A 15,215-nucleotide genomic window follows, 5' to 3' on the forward strand; every position below is an offset into this window, starting at 1 on the left:
GAGGCAGGCTCTCACCTCAACCCACTCTGCTCTGTCACCCCTCACCTGGCTTCCAAGGCAGCATTTCTGCAGCACTCTGGCATTGGGGAATCAGGTCTCCCATGTGAAGAACACAGCACTGCCTCCTTGGCAGAGACGCGTCTATGTGGGGTCAGTAGATGAAGAAACAGGGGCTTGACTTTCCCCTCAGCCAAGTCTGAGAAAAGGGCTCTGGCTCAAGCCTGAAGATGACCAGGATGGCAGGGGCCCACCTAGCCCTGAGATTCTGGCCCTCCTGTCTCTGCAGTAGGGCTGACCAGGTGGCCAGGAGGAGGGAACAAGCAGGCTAGAGCTTAGTGCAATCTCGAAGAACCTCACTGGCTGGCTGGGGCTGCCTGCTCCACACGCATCGACCCAGAGGCAGCCACACTACTGTGGGGGCAGCACTGTTAGACTGCCTGGGGAGGGGCAGCTAGGAAGGGTGCCACCTGAGAAACGCATGAAGGGGCAACCTGAGGGAAGGCTTTGCCCCTCATGGCACCAAAGAGAAAGGTGGTGCTCATTCACCCATTCAACAAGGGCTAAGTGCCTCCTTGGTGTCCCTGGGCAAGCTGCAGTGGGGGAATTCAGTCAACAGGGAGATCTGGTCCTTGCCCTCCTGGAGTTCACAATTTGATGAGGACCATGCAAGGCCTGATAGCAGCTGTGTACATGTGTGCTCGCATGGGTGCATCTGATCTTAACGCTTGAACACAGGTGGCAGAACGAGGTCTCTGGGAGTGTCTTCCTTTCCGTCTCTTCCCTGTGTCCTGCCCTCCCGCTCCTCTGGGGCTCAATTCCTCACCAGGCACTTGGTTCCTTCATGGTCTGTCTAGACAGGGCCAGGAACGCTCACCCCAGGGCACATCTGGTCATGACATCTTTAGGATGACTGGAAGGGAGGGGTGAGAAGGGAACTAAACTGATATGGGGCATCTTCTAGAGTATGGACATGGAATCTCGGGGCTAGGTGGGCCCCCGTCATCTTCTGGGCTCTAACGTGAGTACGCTACTTGCATCCTCTTCTAGCCCTTGGCGCTGTTCACTGTTACTAATGAGTAAACAACGATGCAAGGTTAAACATCTCCTCTAAGGCAGCGACATCAGGGGAAAGGCCCTGCTGCTCCACGCAGTCAGGCAGCAGAAAGCCTGTGGCTTGAGGGGGGGCCCTCTGCTCTCTGGGGAGCCGAAGGTCTAGTGCTGTGTGGCATCAGGCCCTGAACCCTCATCTGCCTCATCTGGTTTGTCCCCTCTATCCTAGAAAGGCAGACACTGCACGCAGTAGCAGTCCAGGGGCCATCTGTGAAGACTCTGTCCCCAGGTCAGAGTTCTGCAGGGGTCAGGGAGGGTCCTCGGTGGTGGCAGCTCATTCAAGGTGTGGCTGCCATTTCTCAGCCCTGTCATTTCTCTTCTGATCAGATACATGGTCCTCACCTTCTCAGGATATGTTTATTGCACATGTTCACCTGCCATGCCCTCTGTGCTGCTCTGTGGTCAGGCTGCCCTGGGAGGAATCCTGCCTCTGCCCCTCACCCACTCACCTGCTCACACTCACTCAGGTGAGCCCCTCAACCCCTCTGGGGTGCAGCTTTCTGCCTCACAGGCAAGGACTGCACCTGGCAGACTGCGAGTATAGCTCCTGCTCTGCTGGGATCTACCTGGAAAATCCTTTGGTTCCTTCTTCCCTCAACTAAGCCCTAACCAGGATGTTCCCAAATCCCCTCTGGGGCTCTCAACTGAGCTGCATCTTCTGAGGTAGCTGGCCTGAGATTTGAACGTGAGTTTTAAGACATCAATGGAAAAATTAATTGACAAATACATTATATTCAAGTAACCAGAGATGCCTCAATTCAATTAAAAAACAGGATTCTGAAACCATTCAGTGACTTCCCTCCACGAACATCCTCACATGAAAGGTTGTCTCATCTGGGAGGTGAACCCGGTGAACACTGCATTTTAAGTACTTATACAATAAGCTGTGGGTGCTTCTGCTTGTTCCCCTCCTTAATTGCTACATGTCTGGCTGCTCCTCCAGAGAAGAGCCACAAGGCTGGGCAGGCACAGGCAGGGACCCTGGCTGTACCGGTAGTGCCTGGCTCCTCTCAAGCCCAGGAATGAGTGTGGCACTGCATGTGTCTTCTCTTCCCTTGCTCTTGGACTCTCCTGGGCATATTGGGTCCATAGTAGGTTCCCTGCCTGGGCTAAGGGTTGTGGCACATGCCTCCACCAAAAGGGTCTGCACCTGCCCTCCTGCAGGAGCCACGGCAACAGTTGGTGGTGCCTGGCCTCTGCCCACTCTAGGCATTGTGCTGTGGCCATCTGCTCTTTACTGTAATGAGTATGAGGCTCTGAGCCCAAGCCTGGAGATGCTCACCTTAAAAGAACCTGATGCCCAGGCCAGCCTTGTACAGGCCTTTCCTACTGACCCCATTCAGAGATCAGAACAAAGGCCTGGGCCAGACAGTCATTGGGGTGGGCTTCTCAAGTGCTCAGGGATGGAGAGAAGAAAAGACAGCCCTGTGTGTGGTAGCCTGCCCAGCTGATGCATGTCCAGCAATATAGCAAAACCCCCTTCCAAAGGACTTTGCACTTTCAAGCAATTTGTGGGTCCAAGCCTGTCCCTGAAAACAAACCTGTCAGGTCTAATTCACTTGTTCACAGAGAACTTCCAGAGTTGGATTAGTCAGAGTTGTCTGAAGACAGAATGCGCTGCCTCAGGAGGTAGTAAGCTCCCTGTCATGGGAGGAATTCAGGGAAAAGATGGGTAATCACTTGGCAAGCGAGTTAGATGGATGAAGGCCTGTGGGGCTAGAACACTGTCTTTGGAGTCTGGAAGACCTGGCTCCTAATGCTGGCTCTGTCATTTTCTAGCTGTGAGATCCTGGGCAACTAACTTAACATCTCTAAGCCTTAGTACCCCTCATGGTTGCTGCAGGGATTGACTAAGATAACACATGTAAAGCACTTAGCACAGTGCTGAGTGCTGGGAAGTAATAAGCAGACACACACTGCTGTCATTATCATCGTTGCTATTGTTGTTGCTATAGTTACTTAATTCCCTCCCTTCCTCCTTCCCTCTTTCCCTCCCTCCCTCCCTTCCTTCCTTCCTTCTTTCCTTCTGTGCCTGTACCTACCTAACACATGGCACCCTGCTAGGCTCCTTGGGGGATACAGAGATAAATCAGAAGCAACTGAGCCTTGGGCAAATGCACAGCCTGGGAGGGGAGAGGGCATGGACACAGGTGACGAATGCAAGGTGCAAGGTTGTGGCTCCCTACCCACAGATAAAGCACCAGGAAGTTTTAGAGAAGGGAGAAATGATTTCCAGTAGGGGCAATCCAGTATGGATTCGTGAAAGATGCTGTGTTTGACACAGTGCCTCAGGGGAAAGCCCTCTTTGGCCATGTCCCCATGCCCAGGTGAAGACCCTGAGATGTGAATGGGCAGGTCTGGGGTTCCTTTGGGTTAGGACAGAGGGTGGGATGAAAATGGAATAGGAAATGGGAAGAATGGCAGGGTGGGACTGTGAAGTACTCAGATGCCAAGCTCCACACTTCCACCTAACTCCACTGGAGCTCCTGTGATTCCTGTCGAGAGAAGGACACAAACAAAATCGCGCCCCAGCCAGAGGGGAGGACAGCGATGACCGTCAGCCTGTCCCAGGTGGTTGGTAACGGGATCAGTGTGAGGGACAAAGTCACATCCAGTGAGGGGCAGATTTCATCTCTGCCACTGACAAGCGGGCAGACTTGGGGCAATTCACCTTGCGGAGCACCAGCAACTGTTTGAGGCTGTTGATAGGCATCAAGATAGGCAGGGACAGGACAGAGGCTCCTGCCCAAAGCCTGGTGACTGGAACCAACAGCTGCAGCAGCTGTTGGCAGGGAAGATCCTTGCCCAGAATGGTCACAGTGAGGTGAATATGGGTGGATGGCAGCCATGGCATGCTGTGCATGCCTACATTTAATGTGGCACAGATGACCTGGAGGTCAGAGGTGGAGAGAACACTCAACTCCTTATCAGGGCCAGAAGCCCAAGAGGCACCAACAAGGAGCAGGGGACAGGGATGCAGGACCCCAGCCAGAAAGCTGGGTATGCAATCTTGGGGGTTCAAAGCCAGGGCTATAGCTGTAGCTGATAGCAGATTGGGTCATCCCTCTGCATTTATTCAAAGTGTTTCCAGTGGCCCTGAGAGAGGTTGTAGCAGGAAGAAGCATCAATCTATCAGTTTCTTGGTGGCGATTTGATCTTTTGGATCTTTTGAGTAGTTGATTCACCCCTAAAAAAAGAGGCTTTGGTGCCATAGAAACCTCAGACTCAAAGTGGGGAGAGAAAGAAACTACTTACTACACAGCAGGATCGATCTAGTCATCATTACTCTTATTGCGTCCTAGTAACAACTCTATCAGTAAGCAAATGTAAAAAGTTGAAGGTCACCTTAACAAAGGGCAGAGCCAGGTTTCAAATCAAGGTCTGGCTGGCCCCAGAGCCCAAGATTTCTCCTCTGCACTGTGTGTCTCACCACAGACAAAGGCCTAGACCTAGGAAGACAGTGATCAGCAGATCACTGGCCTACACTGGGCTTTTGCAGCGCTGCTGCAGCACACCTCTGTACGGCCCTAAAGCAGGGTGGCCCTCATGTATGTTCATAAAGAACCACAGCCTGGCCAGGCACGGAGACTCACATCTGTGATCCCAGCATTTTGGGAGGCCACGGTGAGAGGATCACTTGAGCCAGCCTGGGCCAAATAGCAAGACCCTGTCTCTACAAAAAAAAAAATTTTTTAATTAACTGGATGAGGTGGTGTGCACCTGTGGTCCCTGCTACTCAGGAGGCTCAGGCAGGAGGACTGCTTGAGCCCAGGAGTTTGAGGCTGCAGTTATTTATGATGGCACCACTATAACCCAGCCTGGATGACAGAGTATGACGCTGTCTCTGAACAAAAAAAGAACTACAACTACACATCCATGCACATGCACACACAGCAGGACGCACGTGTGCCAGGTCTCAGCTTACTGGCCAGGCTGGTCTTGTGGAGACGGCTCTCCTTTCCAGTCACCGCTCTCCACTGTCCTGCTGACACTTTCTTCCCCATGCCTTTAGGAAATCGTCCTGTGTATTACAGTCACTGCATTCCCTCCCACCTCCACTGCAGGCCAGGCTTTCACGCATGGATTTGGAGGGCAGCATAGGCTCTGGGAGCACTATTGCCTCTCCACTTTCAGGGCCAGACCCTCAGGTGTTGAGGACAGAGGGGGAAGGGGGCAGGCAAATGCTCTGGAGGGCTTCCTCTGTACCCCTCAACATGGCAGCCAGCTCTGGCTCCCCCAGAACCCCTCCCCTCTGCCACTGGCTACACACTCTGTAACATGTGGCTGAGGTCCCTGCCCAGCAGACAGTCTCCTGGGTGGGGAACCAGTAAGGTGCTAGGCCCATGTGACCCACCCAGCGTGACACACACACACACACCCATGCCACGTGAAATGTGGGCACGCTGAGCACTGTGGCCATCCCACTCCCACCTAGCATTCTCCCTACTTTCTTTTCTCCCTGTTCTATAGTCATGGAGGTTGGGCCCATGGGATGGAGATGCCTCTTTCCTCATCTAGCAGGACCCCAGTTTTTGCTGGCGATTCTCTAGAAGGACCCCCAACCAAGCTGAGGTTCTCTCTTGCTTATTCCTTGTCCAGTCTTCTGTGAGAGACCAGGAGTGTGTCACAGGGCACTAGAGGGAAGTTGCAGAGACCTGAGGGTGGGCTCTGGCCCTGTTGTGCTCCTCTCTTTAGAATAAGGAGACTTACTTCTTTGTCCTCTGTTTTGGCTCTAGTTACTGCTCTCTGGACAATAAGAAAGTCCCTCTCCACACTGTGTCACACACAGATATAATGTGGAAAATTAAAGACCTAGGATGCTTGTTGTACCAATGGTGGCTTACAGAAGTCAGGAGACTTCTCTGGGGTACTGGCCCTAAATGACTCTGGATGGGTGCACCTTACTTAATACCAAGGCACTCCCTGTAGTCCAGGATCCAGGATGCAGTCAAAAGCCTGTCCTGTTCTTCCTTCTGTTTTCTACAGCAAATGTGATCTGCTGACTGCCCCAGGTCCAGTCACATACACACATACCATATATACATACCACACACAAACACACACATACAAATACAACTCTGCACACACAAATACTTACATACATTCCCACAGAACCTCCCCCCACCCACACACAGACACTTACATGCATGTGCTGGCCTACCAGTCCTCAGCGTCACTCCCAAAGGATAGGGCTGCTGCTCTGCCCTCTGGGGCTCACACCAAGGTCAGGGTGCTAGCCAAGAGAAGGGTCTTTGTTTTTCATTCAATAGTGGTGCTTACCCTGAGTTCAAAATGCAAATGTGTTTTCTGCCAATAGGCAAGAAGAAAAATAGTGATTGCAGAGACCTCAAAAATGACAGCAGAACAAAGACCAATTCCTGAAGTGGCAAGGGAGAAAAACCTAAAGCCAAGTCGCACTTGACTTGCATTAGCTACAGTGGCCTCATTGCCAAATCAGTCCAGCAAACCACCCAGGAACAAAGGGGCCAAGGAATCCATAAAATCACTGAGCTAGAGAGCCCCTGGAGAGAGGAGCCCTTACTGCTCCAGCACACAAGGCCCTACACACACGGTTGCTTCCATGTCACCTCTGTTGGCTCCAGGGTACGAGCACTCTGCAAATGCTAGCCACTATCAGCAATCTGCAGAAACACCACTTCTAGCTGCTCTGTTCAGTCACAAGCCAGTGCACCTCTTAGCCCAGATCCCTGGCCATATGTGGGACAGAGAGGGAGGCCTGGGACCCCACAGCAGAGCAGGGACAGGCTGGCAGGAAAGCTGCAAGGCATGTTTTGGCACCCTTTCATGGGCAGACCTCCCTCCTCTCTGGCCTATGTGTGCTGAGCTATAAGATGTGAGGGAAGTTTGCACTGTTTTAACAGGGATACCTTTGCCTCCATGGTTCCCTCAGCTGCAGCTCCACTCTCTTGTGGATGAAGGCCAGAACCCCGCTTCCTGGCTTCTGAGAGACGCACTAGAGAACATGCAGTGTTGCAAACTTACCTGGGCCTTAAGGGCTCACTGCATTGAAGTGAGAAGAATGCCGGCTATTTCCCTCATCCAAAGGGTCGGGATTGGAAGAGTCTGCAGAGACCCCTTCAACTCCTTTGCTTTTCTGAGGGTGGGACTGGGTTGGGTCAGACCTTGCCAATGGAGCTGGGTGCAAGCTCAGGGCTGTGGGCCTTGCTGCTCCCCACTCAGTCCTCAGGGCTGGGCACAATACTCAGCCTGGCTGGGGACGGAGATTGTGTTGTATAAGTGAACCAACAAATTAATCTACAGTACTGTGCTCACTGGAGTTATTGCAGGGCTGCTCCAAAGGACAGAAACCATCTTTCCAAAATGTGCACTCCACCATTCAAAATGCACACCAACCCAAAGCCCAGGGTTGATTACCTAGGGCCCTAGATATACCTGGCTCGACCCTTTTCTTCCATAGAGCTGAGGTCCTGGGGGAACTGGTTCCTGACTGCTAGAGTGTCTGCAAGCAGGTCACCATGGATGCCTGACCGCCTGCTTTGGCAGCTCTCTCATGTGAAGGACTTGAGGTAGGAAGGGAAGAAGGATGGGGGAGGCTACAACCCAAGGTGGCCAACAGCTGCTGCATAGGCACATAGACATCTCATCCCTTCCAAAGTTTCTCCACCCACGTTAAGAATTTAAGTTTAGCACTATTCTTCCCACTTTATTCAAAACAACAGAAACCCACCAGTTGTACAGTGTCTTCCACATATTAAGTCGGTCAGTGTGTTATTTATACATTGGCTCCATTATTCCCACATTACAGGAACCCTGCAGGGTAAGAAGCCATCCCCATTTCACAGATGACGAGACTGAGACTGACAGAGGTGAAACTGCCTCCCTAGTGTCCTACAGCTGGTGTGGCAAGGCCAGAGGCTGCACTCTGAGCTCTTCACACTCTAGTTTATCAGCACAGCTTGCATCACCTGGCAGAGGTAAGTGTCACCTGCCTTTACTGGCTGAGAAGTTGGCAGAGCAAGAACATGCATCCAGGCCCAATCCCAGGCCTCCGCAAACCTGGTGGATCCCTACATGAAACCAAAAGCCATAAGGGACACCTGTGAAGGTGGCTGGGAAGAAGGAACTAGGCGTGAACTAGCTTGAAGTTCTGGCCTCCTTACAACCAGGCTGCCAGCTCCTACATCCCCTGTCCCTGGCTCCCTTCCCACTCAACTCAGCCCTGGGAAAGTCAACACACATTTGTCACTCTGACAGCACAATAATGAGAGGAAACCAGGGCCTGGAGTAGGAACAGACAGGGCACACAATGCCCTGCACAGCAGGGCTGCCAAGCAGAGAGACTGCCTCCCACCCAGTGCATAGTCACTTCCCACCTGTGTTCTAGGGTCAACCAGCTGCCCTTTAAAGGCAGGCCCTCAGGCTGTGGCAGGGACCTAGGGAGTCTGTGATGTCTTTCCAAAGAGGTCTATCAAAATGTACTCCTAGGTTGTTGCCAGGCAACCAAACAACAGTGGGACAGGTGTCCCTCAACCCCAACTGTCTGCCCTGTTTACCTGGACCCAGCTCGGGTATCACTCCTAAGAAAAAGATGAAGGGGTGTGCTGGCTTGGAAATTTCAAACTCGATTCATCTTAAAGCCATTAAGAACTATTTGGTCAAGTGACAGGGAACTGAGGTCTTGGCACAGATGGGTGAGCCTGGGTCTGGATGAGTGCATTCCTAGGCCCAGTTTCTCCTTCCAACAGCACCAGCATTCTCACTCTCCCTGACCTCCCTGAATCTCAGGCCAGGAAGTCAATGCAGGTACCCACGAGTTACCTGCAGAAGCTAGGAAAGAAGTATGTGAAGTTACTCTGGCTTCTGCCTGATGTTTGGAAAGTCAGCTCTGAGGCTATGTGAAGAAGCAGCCGACTGTCCCCTGGGACTCCCATCCCAGCCAAATGAGGGTTGTCACGTCAAGCCTGTCACTGTTTTCTCACTTGAGCTGGAGATGCTGCTGTGAAGCAGAGGCTCTGACGGGCATGGGACTGTGGAAGCATCACGCTTGCTGCTGCAAATGCATGACATGAGCCAGAAGCCTAACCAGCCGGAAGGAACATCCACTAAAAGCACATTATCTGTGCTCAGAGCACCCTGCCCTGCACTGGGCCTAGGGAAAGCACCCTACACGCACCTGTTAAAGAGGTTATTGCGGCGAACCATCCGCAGAAAGCCAGTGGGGTCAGTGACCGAGTTGAGTTTGTTGTTCATCTCTTCAAATTGCTGGTCCATGATGTCTCCCGCTTCACTCTCTGTCTCACTGCTGGCACAGGCCCTGCAGGAAAAATTGCAGAAAAAGCCAATCAGAGACAGGAAGCGCTGAGCTATGGAAGTCAGCTCTGAGGTCCTGTGCCATTCTGTCACCAAACGATCCTCTAGTACCATTGCCTCCAGATGTCAGCATTACTCTACTCCCTCCTCAGTGTCCCTGAGGCCCTCTTCCTGAACTTCTTTTGTCCACTACTTCTCCAGATGAACTCTGGTTGGTTGTTTATGGGCTGTCACCCCCCACTCTGCTGTGAACTCTCTACAGGCAGGAGCTGTGTCTGAATAAGAATTGTATTCCCAGCATCTGGCATATGCATGACAGACTAGGTGAGGTGCTGTCTGTGATGGGCTGGCCACACACTCTTCCCAGAGTAGAGCTGAGGCAAGTGCAGCTGTGAGGCAATCCTCCCTGCACAAGCTGCAGTCCAGTCCATTTCAGAAACAGTAACTAAGTACCTACATCGTGTTGGGTACTGTCCTAGGCAAGGGAGACATGCAGCCTAAAATGGCATTTTCCAGATGAGGGGACAAACATGCTGACAAGTGGCTGCAATGCTAGTAGGGCAGGCACTGCTGGAAACGCAAACATGAGAACTGCTGCTGATGTGGCCCATTTTCCAAGCTCAGCATGAGGAGGTGACCATTTTTTAATTAATAAATTCATATTTCCCCTATGACAGCCTTTAACAGAACATCTCACAATGTGTTTTAAGTAAACAAAAATACCCAGGAGTACCTTGATTCATCAGCATGATTAAAATGGCAAAAGGCTTAATAAATGCCCTGATGAGACACGGACAGCCAGGCCGTGGCTAATGTGTCTGTGGAAGCACTGCCGGCCTGCAGTCATCCTCCTCCATGCCACACCATGCCTCCCAACCAACTGAGGCTCACAAAGGCGCATGTCTATGTTGAGCCCTCACCTATCCTAGGCATCAGGAACACATTCAGACTTTGCTGAGATGCTTTGCTGAGATGCTTACTGATACCTCGCCCACAGGAAAACTACTTTCAGACCTTCCTGCTAAGGACTGGCATAAAGAAGTGGAGGGCACCAGGGCACTGCAGGCAGCAGTCAGTCACTAGCCCCTCATGTGCTAAGCAGGTGGGACTCTGGAAAGGCGCAGACCACCTGTTGCTAAGAGGAATAAGGCTTGGTGCATAGAGATTTGGGTTTAAGGCAAACATGACCCACTTCAAATGGCCAAGCTGGTGACACCTGTGACAGAGAAGGGAAATAAGCCCCTCACCGGCTCATTCTGGGGGGCAAATGAGACATGGCATGTAAAGCTGCTATGCAAACTTGAATGCTCTATGTGAACACCAACCCTGGTGTAAGGGCTAAATTTATGTCAACGTGACTGGGCTGCAGGGTGCCCAGATATTTAGTTAAACATTATTTGGGGTATGTTTGTGAGGGTATTTCTAGATGAGATTACCATTTAAGCTGGTAGACTGAGTAAAGTAGACTGCCCTCCCCAGCATGAGTGGGCCGCATCTGCTTATCCATTGAAGGCCTGGATAGAGCAAAAAAGTAGAGAAAGAGAAAATGTGCTCTTTCTGTGCTGTCACCAACCTAAGGCATCAATCTTTTGCCTTCAGGCTTGGACTTGAACTGAAACTTACACCACTGGCTTTCCTGGGTTTCCAGCTTGCTGCAGCAGATCCTGGGGCTTCTCAGTCTCCATAACCACATGAACGAATTCCTTATAATAAGTTTCCTTTATCTCTTTATAAAAATAAATAAATATACATACAAGCACATCCTATTTATATCTACGTGTTTTGTGTGTGTGTGTGTGTGTGTGTGTGATCTTTTATTGGTTCTGTTTCTCTGGAAAACCCAGATAAAAACATCTAGTAATTATCTCAGAACCACACTGATGACTGGTAAAGTCCTGGCTATTGGCCTGCTTTTGTTCCCAGCCTTCACAGTCTGGAACTGGCTCTTTAACCATAGTGCAGTACCTGGCATGCAGCAGCTATGCAGTGGGGAATTGCTGAATGAATGAATGACCTATGCTGGAGAGAATTTTACAATGTGCCAAGTATTTTTACACAGATTTAATTTTATCTCTATGACAACTCTGTGAGGTAGGTCTTATTATCTCTATCTTATATCTAAGGTGACAGAGGTTCGGAGAATCCAAGGAACTGGGCTAAAAAGTATTAATTAGGTGGTAGAGCTGAGTCTGAGTCCAGCTCAGATCTGTGGCACTCACTGACCTCCCTCCCCTCCCCCTAAAAGGCTCTAAGCTTCTCACAGACTCCATGCTTCTCTCCTGGGGTTTGACTTCGACAGGGAGGGGCTGAATATAGGAATTAGGAGAAACCAGGAAACTTCTAGCATCGAAACAAATCACCAAGCTTCCATCATGTTGGACAGCTTTTATTCCTCTCACTGCCTGGTGGACGTCAGCTGAACAGGCAAGCAGGTGAAGACTTGAAAGGCTCCTTTGGGAGCTGAAGGCCCTTCACAGAGACCCTGGTAAATATTACTCAATGAGCTCCTCTGTCCAGGGACACATTTATCATCTGAATGCAACTGCCTGCTTGGAGCTGAGAAATCGGCTTGTCATTCAACACTTTGCAAAGGGGAGAAGAATTGCCTGGGACCTGTATCAGCCTCCATTATCTTGCAGTTCTGTTCTTACTGTCAGCCACAGACTGAGCCCTCAGTATCTCCTGCTTAATGGGGTTGTTTCCTATTTCCTGACCCTTCAAAGTATTAACACTGAAGGGAAAAATAAACAGGCGATGTCATAGATAAAGGGATCTCCCATTTACAAAACAAGCCTCATATCTATATAGTAGGATTCCCTAGTGCCTTGCTACCGGTTCTCACAGCACACTCACTCTCCTGCACCCATTTCTCTGAGTGACTTTCTAGAGATGGCACATTTGGTCACCATAGGCCCTGATTCAATCCATATTGCTTCAACAATAATTACTGGGTGGGAACCATGTGTAAGAATTATAGGGGCTAAATAGATGAGAGTCACATTATAGCTGCCTTCAAGGTGCGTACTATCTGGTATGACTAATATCCTTTAGTTCTTCCTTATTACTAGCCAATCCCTTTTACTCCAATCTCTGTTCAAATTATTGTGTGGTTTCTTATTCTTGCTTTGATACTGACTGATATATACTGAATGTTAATTTAAAAAACAAAATAAATCCTATTACCAAATCCTGGGAGGAAGTCAGGAAAGTAAGATAAGCTTTGGTGCCCCTCACTCATTGGTGAGGTCATTAGGCTGACCAATCCTCAAAAACTCACTGTGCAACCAGTACATCCAAGACACTCAGCTGGGGCTGGGATTACTCAAAGGAAGAACACTTCTGCCCTGAGAAGCTGCTAGATAGGCACAGTAATCTCTGCAACATGAAAAATAAATTACTACATAGTAGCACATGTATGTATATAGAGAGATTGAATGAACAATCAGTACAGGATAAGCAGGGGAGAGAGCAAGAAAAGAAAGAGAGGAGGAGGGAATGAATATGAGAATGTGAATAAACAAACAGTGGCTGTGCAGAAAGAGCCCCTAAAGCATTTAGTCTTACAGCCTGATTTTAGCCACTATTCTGATGGCCATGATCTGAAACGAAGAAACAATAGAGACACACTGGCTTTGCAGACAAAACTGGCAGTCATAGCTCAGCAGAGGATAACTCGAGGGAGAGAGGGCACGTGAGCCGGGTGGCAAGACAGGAAGAGTGGAAAAGGAGGGCACTCCTGGCCCACCAGCTGCTCAGCACTGGCAAGCTAGGGAGGCACCAAAAGCTAAGATTCCGCCTGTCTTTTCTTCCCAGTCTGCTTACATTCCACTCCTGCCTAACCAGCTCTGGACCCTTGGCCCTGCCTACCTGTCTTGCCCTCCAGACTTGGCCACACACTCGATTTCTCCTTCCTTCGTGGCTCTCTAGGCATGAGGATTCTGGCTCAGACGTCCTTCTTGGGCCCTTTCTACTCCTGGACTCTGGAGGGTAAAAGAGGACCCTGTTCTTGTTCCAGGGGCCTGACTTGGCACTTGCCCATCAGCCAGAGTCCTGCCTGGACCTGACCCTAGTCTTTTGCCTGGAGTCAGGTAGAAGGTTGAGGTCTGGATCATTATGGTCATGGAGAACAGTGAGGGCAAAAGGTCAAAGTCAGTACAAGCTGGCTTAAGCAGACGGCAGCAAGGTATACCTCCTGGCGAGGGCTGAGCAGTCCAGAGACAGGCAGTAGCTGCTTCATGGTACCTACCTGCCCTGCTAGCATCTGTTCCAGGGACTCTGTGAGAAGCCCAGATCCTGCCTGCTCTGGGCAATATAAATCATGCCGTCACCAGAGGCAGGCTCCAAAATGCTGTTCACATGCAGCTTTCCCCAGAGAGATGGAAATGGCTCATGAATCAAGCACCTCAGAGCTGTGCCAGAGCTCATCCTGTTCTTGGGGACATGGCTTGGCAAGAGGCTCCAGATAGGATTTTCATTTGCAAGCATGGCCACCTGATCTCTCCAAGAACATGCTTGCTCTCTGTCATTCCCCTGACAGTTGCAACTGAAGCTCCACAAGGCACACTTTTATTTATGTCTCAACATCCTTTTACTACCTCATTCTGTCTCCATTCCCCGCCCCCCTCCAGGCTTCTTGTGCACTGATAACCAGTTACTTGCCAAAGACCAACCAATTGCAACCCTGAAGCTGGAAACGACAGGCGAGAAACTCCATCTTCAGTTTCCTGTGCACAGGGCAGTGAGACAGCTCCTACACCGCTGGCCCCATGCCCGATGGGAGCAGATCAAAGGCAGCAAAACACTCCTTTTTTCAAAGCGAGGATCTTTTTGCAATTGGTAAAACTTCAGAAAGCAAGAGTTAGTGCATTTGCAGCTACTTCCTATAATCATTTTTTTGCCTTCTGATTCTGAGAGGCCAGGTCTAACTGTGCCAGTACCCTATGTTGGGGATTCTACAACCAGGAAGCAGAGGGTATCTTGGAGATCTGAAAAGGTGCACAGATGACAATACCATGCGCACTTACTAGGTTTTGCATGGGCTGATGTGCCAACAGCTGAAAAGGCCCACCCATTTTTCCCAGTAGCCACTTAGCAAGAGCACCAGAAAATGAAGACATGAGACTTTTGGGAACTCAAGATTTCTGAGACCTTTGAAACTTTCCCATGTGACTTACTTACCAGTTCCTGTCTATTTTTTCTTACTAACAATTCGTAAACTTTTAAGATGAAAAGAGCCTGGACTAAAAAAAAGAAAGCAATTTAGTTGCAATCTTAGTCTCTGATAAAACAGACTTTAAACCAACAAAGATCAAAAGAGACAAAGAAGGTCCACTACATAAATGGTAAAGGGATCAAGTCAACAAGAAGAGCTAACTATCCTAAATATATATGCACCCAATACAGGAGCATCCAGATTCATAAGGCAAGTCCTTAGAGACCTACAAAGAGACTTAGACTCCCACACAATAATAATGGGAAACTTTAACACCCCTCTGTCAATGTTAGACAGATCAATGAGACAGAAGGTTAACAAGGATATCCAGGACTTGAACTCAGCTCTGGACCAAGTGGACCTAATAGACATCTAGAGAACTCTCCACCCCAAATCAACAGAATATACACTCTTCTCAGCACCACATCACACTTATTCTAAAATTGACCACATAGTTGGTAGTAAAACACTCCTCAGCAAATGTAAAAGAACAGAAATCACAACAAACTGTCTCTCAGACCACAGTGCAATCAAATTAGAACTCAGGATTAATAAACTCACTCAAAACCGCATAACTACATAGAAACTGAACAACCTGCTA

General features: G+C 49.8%; 1 protein-coding gene across 1 annotated transcript in view; it reads right to left on the reverse strand.

Annotated features, from left to right (window-relative positions):
• TTC28 (tetratricopeptide repeat domain 28) overlaps window positions 1-15,215 on the reverse strand; it is a 178,195-nt gene that overhangs the window by 38,443 nt on the left and 124,537 nt on the right. Inside the window, exon 9 of the mRNA XM_011975368.1 lies at window positions 9,266-9,406. Within this exon, the coding sequence (XP_011830758.1) occupies window positions 9,266-9,406 (141 nt within the window). The remainder of the gene's footprint in view (window positions 1-9,265; window positions 9,407-15,215) is intronic.

The sequence above is a fragment of the Mandrillus leucophaeus genome, unplaced genomic scaffold (assembly GCF_000951045.1).
Source record: "Mandrillus leucophaeus isolate KB7577 unplaced genomic scaffold, Mleu.le_1.0 Scaffold154, whole genome shotgun sequence".
Taxonomy (NCBI): domain Eukaryota; kingdom Metazoa; phylum Chordata; class Mammalia; order Primates; family Cercopithecidae; genus Mandrillus; species Mandrillus leucophaeus.